The following is a 12,237-nucleotide window of genomic DNA, read 5'->3' as shown; positions in this document are numbered from 1 at the left end:
AATACAGGAGGAGACATGTAGACAACTTCGTTCCCTTCCAATCCTGGGTTCTTCTAAGGGCTGAAGAGGCTTCCGGGGTAAATTAAACAGCCCTGGGGACCTGTCTCAGTTATAGCAGCCCTACTTGGACTACTTGGGGCCACAGTGCTGCTTGGAATCTCCACACAAGTGCCTACTTCAATCGCACCACCAACATGCTTCGCCTGACCCTGGTTTGTCCCGTAAACCACAGCTGCCATAGGGATCCTTGCAGGTCAGTGTCATAACCTAGTCCCAGATTTGGACCTTAGCGTCCAAAATATGGGGGTTAGCATGAAAACCTCCAAGCTTAGTTACCAGCTTGGACCTGGTACTGCCCACCACCCAAAAAATTAGAGTGTTTTGGGGCACTCTGGTCCCCCCGAAAACCTTCCCTGGGGACCCCAAGACCCAAACCCTTGAGTCTCACAACAAAGGGAAATAAATCTTTTCCCTTCCCCCCTCCAGGTGCTCCTGGAGAGATACACAGAAGCAACCTCCGTGAATCTAAGCAGAGGGACTCCACCCTCCCCGTTCCCAGTCCTGGAGAACAGAATTACCTCCCTCTTCACCCAGAGGGAATGCAAAATCAAGCTAGTAAATCTAACACACACAGAGTTCCCTCTGACTTCTTCCTCCCACCAATTCCCTGGTGAGTACAGACTCAATTCCCTGGAATTTCCCACTAAAGAAAAACTCCAACAGGTCTTAAAAAGAAAGCTTTATATAAAAAGAAAGAAAAATACATAAAAATGGTCTTTCTGTATTAAGGTGACAAATACAGGGTCAATTGCTTAAAAGAATATTGAATAAACAGCCTTATTCAAACAGAATACAATTTAAGCACTCCAGCAACTATATTCATGTAAATACAAAAAAAAGCATATAAATCCTATCTGATCTTTTTGTACTTACAACTGGGAAACAGAAGATTAGAAAGCAGGAAATAGAAATCACTCCTCATCTGAGAGAGCATACAGGCAGACAGACAAAGAACTCAGATACACAATTCCCTCCACCCAGAGTTGAAAAAAATCCTGTTTCCTGATTGGTCCTCTGGTCAGGTGGTTCAGATTACTTCTTTCCAGGTGAAAGAGACGTTAACCCTTAGCTATCTGTTTATGACAGTCAGTTTTAGACTTTTGCAATGCATGTGTTGGAGGATTCTCCCCTGAATGGAGACAGGGATTTTACTGCCCTTATATGCAACTCCAGCTCTTTAACCTGTAGGCCAGGTGATGAGATCAGTTTTCCATATGGAATACAATTAATAGTAGGTTGAGTCAAACACCTATACAAAGACAAATGTTGTTTAATGTGTTAAATATCAAGAAAAGAGGGTGAGCAGTGAGATGACAAAATTTGAAGATGACAGTTATTTTGGTAAAGACCAGGAAAAACTGAGCAACTTCAGAAGCACCTGACAAAGCTAAGCAACTGGGCAATGTGATAGTAGGAGAAAATAACTGTAGATAGGTGTAAGGTTATGCAGGGTAATGGCCCCTTCAGATTAGAAAAAGTTAGTATGAGAGGTTAGTTAGCCTATTCCAAGTGTCCAGAAAACCAAAACAGGTATTAGTGAGAGACAGAAGGACCTGAGGAATAGTTTGTGTCTGGGAAGGTGAAAGTATAGGAAGAAAACAGTCTATTTTTCCTTTAAGGGCTGAGGATCAGGACCCTTGTATTGGTGGGTAAGGCAAGGCTTCCCTCTCTCCTTGCTGGTCCAGATGAGTGCTTTGGAAGGATTAAGGGAGTGGTTGGTTGACTGGGTGGTATGACAAAGTTCCTCCTCTACCTTAGTGCCTTATTGGCAGATTTGTTCACCTCAGTGATCTTCCCCTCTTGTGGAACCCACAGTCTGGGTCAGCTCCTCCTGTGTCTGATCAGGAGTTGGGAGGTTTGGAGGGAACCTGGGCCTGCCCTCTACTCCAGGTTCCAGCCCAGGGCCCTGTGGATCGCAGCTGTCTATAGTGCCTCCTGTACCAGCTGCATGACAGCTACAACTCCCTGGGCTACTTTCCCATGGCCTCCTCCAAACACCTTCATTATCCTCACCACAGGACCTTCCTCCTGGTGTCTGATAACGCTTGTCCTCCTCAATCCTCCAGCAGTACACTCTCTCACTCCCAGCTTCTTGCTCCCAGCTCCTCACACACACTCCTTCTCCTCTGGCTCCTCCCTGCTTGACTGGAGTGAGCTCCTTTTTAAACCCAGGTGCCCTGATTAGCCTGCCTTGATTGGCTACAGGTGTTCTAATTAAAGTAGCTATCTCTACTGCCTTCTAGAAAGATCTTAATTGGCCCCAGGTGCCTTGATTAACCTGGAGCAACGGCCATTTGGTTACCAGGGTCCTAGGGATTTGTTTAGCCTGGGGCTAACATACCTGTTTCTCAGTACTTTACCGTAGCCATCTGGCCTTGCCCCATCACAGTGGGTAAATTTCAAAAGAAGGCTCAGAGCGCAGAAAGAAGACGGACTCAGCCAGCAACATGCCCCCAGAAAGGGGGCCGTGAAACCCTGAACAAAAAGGAGAGTTTGTGTTATGGGGAAGCTAGGATTTCAATCACACAGTCCAAAAGCAGGGCTGTGGAAATCCTAAAGCTCACTTTGGTATGCTGAACTATATTGAATAAATTATACCCCAAGAGAAGGGGAATTTTGTTTTAAACACGTTTTAAATACTTTTTCTTTTTTTGGCTGTAAGTGGATTCTCAGAAGTCAGAGGGAAACTGAGGTGGGGTGTCTGCGAGGCCATCCCAGGCCACAAGGAGGCATTCTGGGATACACCTGTCTACACACATCAAAAGGAATATCTTAAATTACACATAACATTCATGAGTCCCTGACATAGTTATGGGCTGTTCAGCAAAACACATTGCGCCAGCTGTAGTTCAAATCACAAATGTTATTCTGTATTATGTTAGAGTTAGAGAATAATATTGAAAATATTATAACATCAGTATCTAAATCAATGGTACATCCTTACTTGGATACTGTAATTTTATTCCATTATAGAAGAAATAGAAAATGTTCAGAGAAGGACAATAGACATTTTTAATGCGTTAATCCCTTAACATGAGTATATTCTATTGACTTCAGCAGGGATACCTCTGTGAATAAGTATGAGCAAGGGTTTCCAGGATCAGACCCTTGCTTGGGAAATTTGTTTATTATACCTCCTTGTGGCATGGTGTCTACATTGTGCAATTAATGTTGTACTTAAATAATTAGTACATGCATATACTTTATGCCCACATGAAATAAAAAGTATAAGCCTTAATGCTCAGTGTGCAGTTTTCACAGGATTCTGTAACAACAAAGTAGTCTTTGGGGTGTGGAAACTACCCAGTCACTGTTGGATGGAATATGGATTCATAGGAAGACACTGACAGTACCACTACAAACATCCCATTCATGTTAATTGTCCTTTTCCTCTACTTAAAACAGAGACCTCCAAATGGTTTGCTGTTAGTGCCAATGCGTGCTCTTTGGGAGTGAGAGGAAGGTGGAGTCTGCTTTTTTTTTTTTCATGTGGCGAAACAGAGCTACTGAGGTCTAGTCAGAGTGCTGAGGAGATTCATATAGTGCTAGAGGGAAATTTTAATTTTCTTTCTGCTTCCTCCAAAACTGCTCAACCCTCTCCACTCCAATCCTGCTGGTGGTGTAAGAGTGCTGTTACCCACAAGCTGCCAGCTTGCTCCTCCCTTGCAGTAAGTCCAATCAGCAGCCTTCCCGACCATGCCTGAAATACCACTTTGGAGCAGGGAGCCAACTGCCAGCCGGAGAAGCACTCTCGCATTAAGCAGAATTAAGAAACATCAGCCCGTTGCTCTTATCAGCTCTCAGCTCTGCGCTCAGTCTAAGGCCATATACTCCGGAAGAAAGTGAGGGAGAGAAACGGAGATGCAGAGCAATGTGGGCAGAGTCTGGGCAGACAGTGAGTGGCTGGGGAAAACTGGCAGGAGAAAAGATGAGCTGGACAGGTTGCATGAAGAAAGTACCAAATGTGGACTGTGTCAATCAGGAGTCTTGGCAAGCCTCAAAGAAGACACTGATTTATTTCAGCCAGACCCTTCCAAACAGAACTACTACAGGGATAACATGAAAAACTCACCAAGCAACATAGGAGGTTTTTGTGGCACTGGAATCTGTGAGATGCCGTCCACAAGATATAGCAGTGTATGACCTGCTTTTGAACAGCCTACAGAACTCGTATGTAAAATGTCTGTAAAAAATGTTCAGTTCATCCATATTACCCTTAGAATCGTGCTGAGTATGATGTGCCATACAGTACTGAGGTGTTTGTGAGGAAGAAGGAGTTGTTCAAGTTAGATGCTTATAGTACACATATTTGTCTTGTGAATCGTTTGTAGGTCTCTAATATGTATAATTTTATGCTGAAGATTTTTTACATTTGGCTTATTCAGTAAAAAAAACAATATTTGCAGCCTTCCATGTGATGTAAAGACAAAGAAACAGAAAGAAAGTTGTGAATTTGGCTGGTTAGTAAATTGACCGATATGCCAGAGGAGATCAGCTGCTTGAGGAAATGGTTTTCTCTGGTACTCAGATTCATTCCATATTAATCCACAAAGGATTTTTTTATTTTTTGTAACATAAGTTTTATGCTGGAGTCACTAGCACACCTTTTACTTTGCACTGGATTTTCCCAACCAATTCACGTTAAAAAAAAGACAGATATTTGATACTCCCCAGAATGGAAACAAGTTCCTGACATAGTGATATGGTTTTCCCAAATGAGCATTTGAAAGGGGCCTCTCAGGGAAGAACCCATATCTAATTAAGGATATCTGGGGAGACTCCTCATCTAAATCCCCTCTCATTCGCCTCTATCATTACAGATCCTGACTGGCTTGTAGAATCTTATCCTTGGACATCATTGGGTTTTTAAGAATTAAGATGTGGAGGTTTAATTTTTACTTCCTGCATTCTCTTTGGATTTATCCTATTGTAATATTCTATGCCCCCTTCAGCTTCCTTACTGAGCCTTGGACACACTGAGGAAGTATGACTGTCAGGAATATTAAAAGGTCTAAGTAAAGAAACTGAAAAGGACATTCCCAGGGATCCCAGAATTTACACTGAATGCACAATGAACCAGAATTATTGGCATTTCAGCAATATTCTATAGATACTCATGCATGATCAGTAGATGCATTTTGAGTCAAGGTGATAGAGTGGGGATAAATTATTCATGGTCTTCATCACAAACACCCAGGAATCATCAAAGCCTGGGTCTGCTAGAACCTCTTGTTTATTTTATTTTATTTTATTTTATTTTATTTATGCCTGTGAGTAGGCTGCTTGGGCTGCAATTGACAATACTACCACTACCACAAGTTTCCTCTGGCCACAGGCCACCAGAAGGTTAGCATAATAGATAGTTTCACATACAGAGCTGGCACTACAGTGGCAAAAGTAGGGGGACTTACATTCACCCTCACTATGAGTAGCACCCATCCAAACCAAATGTGAAACAACTTGTGGAAGGAGAGGAACAGGAGGAACAGGAAACTTTTTTGATATGAGAAGCAGCACTAGAGGAGAACTTCAAAGAGGAAAAGGAAGGGAATGGACCACAGAGAAGAAGAGAGGTTAGAGGTTGTGAAGCCACATTCGCTGACACTTGTAATGTGCTTTGGGATTCTTGGATGGAAGACAGAATAGAAATAACAAATATTTATATATTAATTTACATAGTGTTTAGTCAATCCACATAATTCTCTGTCAGGATTTAATGAAGTGACTGGATGAATAATTTCAAAACCACTCACAACATCTGGAATTTTGAAAACTTAAGATAGTGAGGCAATTTTAAGGTCAGGAAACAATTCTGCCCTCTTCCCTTTCAGACCTGCAGTGCACACCATTTCATAGCTTGGTGAAATATGAAGGATTTCACCTTCCTCTGAAACATCAAGAACTAACCACTTTTGAGGACAGAGAGTGAGACTATATGGCTCAAAGTTCTGATGCAGAATGGCCAAGTCTATGTTGTAAACATAGATGGCACATTCAGCAAAATTCAGTGTCAGTGGTACTCAGTGTACTAATTATTTCAGGCTGTTCCATTAATATCTGTGGCTTGTGTACTGAACACAACATCTTACCTATCAGAGATGTGCAGCAGCAGTTAAACAGTTAAAATTCCCTCCAGAAAAGGAATGAGCATGGCTTACTTGCCGGATCATTTCTAAGCAAACTTGATTAACCAGGTGGTGTTTTTGAGAGGCTGTACAATTTAAGTTAAAAGGGGTTTTTGTTCTATTTCCTTACAAATAAACTGGATTAAAGTAGTAGTAACCTTAACGCATATTATTTCCTGTGGAATTAATGACTAGCTGAGGTTAATGGGCCTCTGCTTCACCTCAAGCCATCAGTTCTCTCCCCTAGTTATTAATTCCCCAGGAAATGACTTGTGCCTCAGTCATTATTGCTTAAGTATTGTCGGACTGTTATCATTGTCAAGGTTATTACAGTATTTTTGTTTTGTTTATTTGCTTTTTAATAATCGCTGATGTTTCTTTTTTTTTCTTCAAAAATTTTGATGTTGCAGAAAGTTAAAGATAGCCTGGGGAGATTCTCAGGTCAGATTGAGGTTATACGCAGCAAGAAGACATCAGCTTTGCAAAGTGCCACACCTGGGGAAGCTGCAAAGATACAGGAAAAGCTCACTCAGCTTAATTTACAATGGGAAAAAGTAAACAAGATGTACAGGGACCGACAGGCGTAAGTAACTTGTTTATATTGTTATTTATGGTGAAGCTCATTAACATTTGGCTTACTGGTCTGATTGCTCCAGCTTCTGTTATCTAAGCACAGGTACATACATGTAATTTTTAAATTTAAATTCAAAGCAAGTTTGTAAAATCTAAAAATATTTTGCCCAATTGCTATTTATCTTGCACTTTATGTACCGTATATAAATGCCATGCGTGTGCATGACCATGTGCAGACAACTAAGACTCATATACCCCTCCCTTGACGATTTTACGGTCTTAAGGCACTGATCAGACAACTTCTCCATGCAAGAAAACCTCATGTGCTCAGTGAAAACACTATTGATTTCAGGGTCTGACCCTATGGTGGGGTATAGTTTTGAAAAAATCCATTCCGGTTTTAGAGACGTTACAGATTCCAAGATTATTATCCACTTGAAGTCCAAGGAATGAGTCTGGAATTGGTAATAACTCTATGCCCAGAATATAATCTTTTTAAATGCATCCACTGTATATTTGATATTAGACAGCAAGGGAAGGCATAAACAAAGGTATGGGAAAAGATAGTGGTGATCAATCTTGAGATCTATTTATTTGTTAAGTACATATATTTTTATTTTGTTTGAAATGTGGGTTGAAGTGGAAATCAGGTTATGATTGGGAAAGTAGCCAAACCTGCCTTACTGATTAAAGTCGTTTGTGCTAGTAATATAGCATATGTCTAGCAATCCAGTAATTCATTGTATGCCCTATGTACAAATCTATATTTAAAACTTTTGGCATCCTTTACTAAAATGACTAGGTTTATGTAAGTCTTCCTTAAAATGTACAATTGGATGAGATGTCATTGGAGATGTACCGAAATTATGCACAAATGTCTCTGCCACTTGGGATACATCAAGTACTTGAGTAGCAGGTGTACTTTAAAGCTAGCAATTAAGTTTACCTTAATTAAAAGCTTGTAGCTTCACAGTTCAAAACTTTTACTGCGTTACCACAGAATAGTACATAGTGATTCTTTTGAGACTGATTCTAGTTTTGAAAATCCTTACACGTATGAGTGATGCCACTGGAAGTATTCATATGAGTGTTTGCAGGATTGGACCTTATGTCATGGATTTATATCCAGATAATACTGTCAAAATACTGTTTAGTCCTAGTCTTTAGAAATTCATCTTCATAAATTACTGTAACTGTTCCCATCTACCCCAGAATAAGGAGTTTGAAGTTTGCTGTAATGTCACTTTCCTCCTAATTTCATTTTTAGATGTGCTGATACAGTGTCCTGTCAGATAGTCATCAGCATAGTATACTATCTGAAGAAGTGCATAAAGTGTTCCCCAAACACTTACTAGGCGGGGGAGGAGGTATGAGGAGAATGAATGTACCAGAAATCTCATTTATAATTCAGAACTATTACTATCATATAAATGGGCTAAGGGGGTGAACTCATGGGCGCAGTGGAAAAGAGAAAAAATGCTTTACTGTACTGCACACTAACTCTTTACTTTGTCCTACAAGCCAAACCTAAGTAAACTAACTGGAATATGGTGTTTTAATAAAAATGAGTTGACAGTGGCAGACATAATGTAGATTGTGTAGAGGTGTACTTCTAGATAGCCATCCAGTAACCAACTTTTGTTTTGGTTTATGCTTTGTTTTGAAGTATAAGCCAAGGAGGAAAATCATGGAGAGTTGTAGTAGAAAGAATAGTTCACTAATCATTCTGATGTCATTGCTGTTTGGCTTCATCCTCTAAAGTGTAAATTAGAGAGACAGATGTATAATCTGGGAAGGTTTCCAGGATGTATACTTAGGGCTTTTTATTGTTTTTGTTGTTGTTTTTAAATAAGATAACTCAGCACTGGCTGCACTAACTAGGATTCTGCTGTTTGTCACAATGCCATTGCAGCACTGAAGATGAGATATAAGTGCAGACTGGATGGTAAAAGCAGCTCAGGCAGAGAGTAACACTGTTTTTTCAAAGCTCAGCTTCAGGCAAATTCTTATATTCCACACTAGTAAAATGAATGTTCAGTACCTTTCTGAGAGTTCCTCCCCACCCCGTTTACAGTGGTGGATTAGCCTGGCTAATTGGGGGCCCCCAGAAAAATGGGCGCCTGCCAGCGCACCAGGCACTCCTGTTGGGGAATGGGGCCGGGTCATAGCGTCTTGTGCCACTCCACCAGTCCTCTTGGTGCTTCTGCTGGAGTCTGGGATTAGGACACCCCTCCGCCCTGACCTTTCTCCCCGGCAGGAGTGCCAGGACGGGAGAATCGAGCAAGCCCCCATGGCAGGAGCATGGGCAGGTACAAGGGGACTGCAGGCACAAAGGATGAAGAGGGGCCCCACGAAACCATAATCTGCCTCTGCCTGTATAAATATTCTTGCACTGCTCTGCATGGGCCCATATAATATTCTTGCTGTTCCAGAGTGAGGGAATAGCGTCTAAGGGTGAAAGCTGGGGACTGGAAGTCAACTCCTCCGATATTTTATTCCTAGCACTGGCATCATTTCCTCTGTACCTCAATTTACCCATATGTAAGATCTACTGTAATAATATTCAGCTCCACTGAGGGTTGTTTTGAGATTATATATATATTAATATTTGCAAAGTGTTTTGCGATCGTGAGATGAAGGGCAAAGTATGATTATTTATTAGTATTGTTCAACTGAAGTTTACTTAGTTCTATCCTATTTTGGTATGATTGACTATGATTATAACTTGTGATCAGTTGTGCTTTCTGGAATTGCACAGTTGGTTTTTTTTAAATCTTTTGCTGTGTTAGTTTCAACTTTCTTTTTAAATCTGATTTTTTTTTCCAGAACACATATTTTGTGAGTTGGATTTAGGCTGCACAAAAATGCTGGGGAGGATATGACCTTTAGCATTTTGCTTCTAGCTATCTGTGTCTATAAGGGGTAAAAGTATCACAACAATTATACTTATGAAACTTGTTGCCAACATACGCTCTTAATGCTGAAGTCTTAGGACAGCTTTAAAAGTATTATTGAAGAAATATCTTCTTTTGCTTTCAAATTCAATTGATTGGTAGGTGGATGTGCAAATGAAAAGGTGCAGATTCTGGGCTTGAAAGGTGGCTGCCACAGGTTAATACACACATCCCTGAGTAACTCATGTTCCTGAATCTTAGAAAGTCATGGAGTTTTAGTGAAACAGATGTTTCCACTTCTACAAGTGGAGACTAAAATAACATTATTCCAGTAGGTGAAGGTGAGGTGAGAACAATATCTCTGACAGTGATCTTGTAGTTCTTAACATACATCCTGCACCAGATCCCATAGAAGTCAATGGAAAGATTCTTACTGACTTCAGCGAGCTTTGGATTGGGCTAATATATATAGTTTCTTGTTGTTCCCATATCCTGTCATATTTTAAGTTGCATTTTGTTGAAATTTCCTACTTAAACCTATGTTTTGGACAATATATATTTTTTTCCTTTCTGAAATAAGGCTTGTATTTTCGTGACAGAAAATGAGGAAAATGCTTACCAAGCATAGATTCTGGAACTAGGGGTGTTGCCTTGCCCCCTGACTTGAAGTGGTTTCTATTACATACAGGGTTTGCAGTTTGGTTCAATGGCTCTCAGAAGCCTGTGTGTAAAAATTGTTCCAGCGCCCATCACAAAATGCCACTCAGTATATTTTCAGTATCCTGTTTATAATGAAGGGAAGCTGCTAAGCAGTGTACCTTTTATTGGACATACTAGCTTAACGCTACTGTTGTAGTATCAGAGGGGTAGCCGTGTTAGTCTGGATCTGTAAAAGCAGCAAAGAATCCTGTGGCACCTTATAGACTAACAGACGTTTTGGAGCATGAGCTTTCGTGGGTGAATACCCACTTCGTCAGATGCATGTAGTGGAAATTTCCAGGGGCAAGCTAGCTTGCCTGCATATATATACCTGCCCTTGGAAATTTCCACTACATGCATCTGATGAAGTGGGTATTCGCCCACGAAAGCTCATGCTCCAAAACGTCTGTTAGTCTATAAGGTACTACTGTTGTAGGAGTCACATCAGCTACTAAGCTCTTGTTTCAACTCTTGTAGTAGACTGACACCAGAGAGGTTTTTTTTTGTGATGAGGGGGACCCAAAACCCCAAACACACCATATTTAACTGACAGAGTTTCATGCTACCCAAAACTCCTTGCTTTGCAGATACAGCTGGGTAGGTCTGACTAACTGGAAAATTGCCCAGTGTGATGTGTTAGATAGTTAATCATTTTACTTACTAATCAGCTTGCTTCCCCTCAGTACAGTAATTGTATTGCAGAATTTTCCAAAGCACCCATAATTGAGTATCTGGACACACATTTTATATTTTAGATCAGTTTGCTCCTCCAAAATTTTCCCCAAAATAGAGAAAACTCCCACTACCATATCACAGCTGTATTAAAACTTCTGAGAGAATAAAAAATGGGACATACTGTACCTGCCAACAGACTATCAAAAGCATGTTTTAGAATTCTACAGCATTTAAACAGCTTGAACAGGGAAAGTGGCTGCATTCAGAAGCTTCCAGCAATAAACACTGGTGGCAGGCCACTAAAAACATCCTGCACTTATTTCTCACAAGCTTCATCCTGAGGACATTCATCCTAGCACAGTTACCTTAACACTGATCCAGGGATTTTTTTTTTAATTTAATGTGTTGGAGGAGTTTGTTGATTTCAGTATCGAACTATATATTCATAATATAATTACTAAGTCATAGAATATTTTAGTAATGCACTTATAACTGTTTCTTGACAGTAATGTTCTGTAGGTAGATTAATAGGAAAATATTATTTATTTTTGGTGAAATTTGCGTGTATGTATTTATTGTAAGACCAGGTTAGGGGGACTGTGATGACATATGCATTTCTTTATACTTGGATAAGAGTAATAGGTTTGCTAATTGAGTGGACAATGTAATTATGTCCTTAATTTACTTTACGTGCTTTCATATTACTGTAATTGATGTGATAGGTAGTAGCACTGTTGTCACTATGCAACTGTGTCTGGTTTTTGAAACAAAATTGTTTGTGTTTGAAATGTCACAGGTTTTTTTCCTTTTTGCATGTGTACATCTTTTTTCTTCTTGTTTTCTTTCTCCGTTACCCCACTGAGTGCTGATAAATGAAGCAGTTATTGTTAAAATGTAATGGTATAGATGGTGAATCTGATCATTAAATTAAAGGTGTGAGCAGAACTGGCCAAACCAAGGCCTACATTCTGCAAATAGGTGTACTAATTGAAGGTCATTCATGCTCCAGGGAAACCTGCAGGAGCCTCAGGCTATGTACACAGTAGCTTATGTTGGTATAAATTATGTCACTCAGGAGTGTGAATAAGACACCCCCTGAGTGACAAGTTACAGTGACCTAAGTGCTGGTGTAGACAGTGCTGTTGGCAGGAGAGCTTCTCTTGCTGACATAGCTACCGCCACTTGTGGGGGCTGAAGTAATGAAGTTGAAG

At 40.4% G+C, this 12,237-nt stretch overlaps 1 protein-coding gene across 10 annotated transcripts in view; it reads left to right on the top strand.

The window, feature by feature from the left end:
- The window catches only part of DMD (dystrophin), a 1,715,077-nt gene that overhangs the window by 658,090 nt on the left and 1,044,750 nt on the right, over nucleotides 1-12,237 (top strand). For all 10 annotated transcript variants that reach the window (XM_030575515.1, XM_030575505.1, XM_030575489.1 and 7 more), the window contains one exon: nucleotides 6,596-6,768. In XM_030575515.1, coding sequence (XP_030431375.1) covers nucleotides 6,596-6,768 — 173 coding nt within the window. The remainder of the gene's footprint in view (nucleotides 1-6,595; nucleotides 6,769-12,237) is intronic.

Source organism: Gopherus evgoodei, chromosome 1, assembly GCF_007399415.2.
Source record: "Gopherus evgoodei ecotype Sinaloan lineage chromosome 1, rGopEvg1_v1.p, whole genome shotgun sequence".
Classification (NCBI taxonomy): Eukaryota; Metazoa; Chordata; order Testudines; family Testudinidae; genus Gopherus; species Gopherus evgoodei.
Note: the sequence above shows the minus strand (reverse complement) of the source record. Positions and strands in the feature narration are given on the sequence as shown.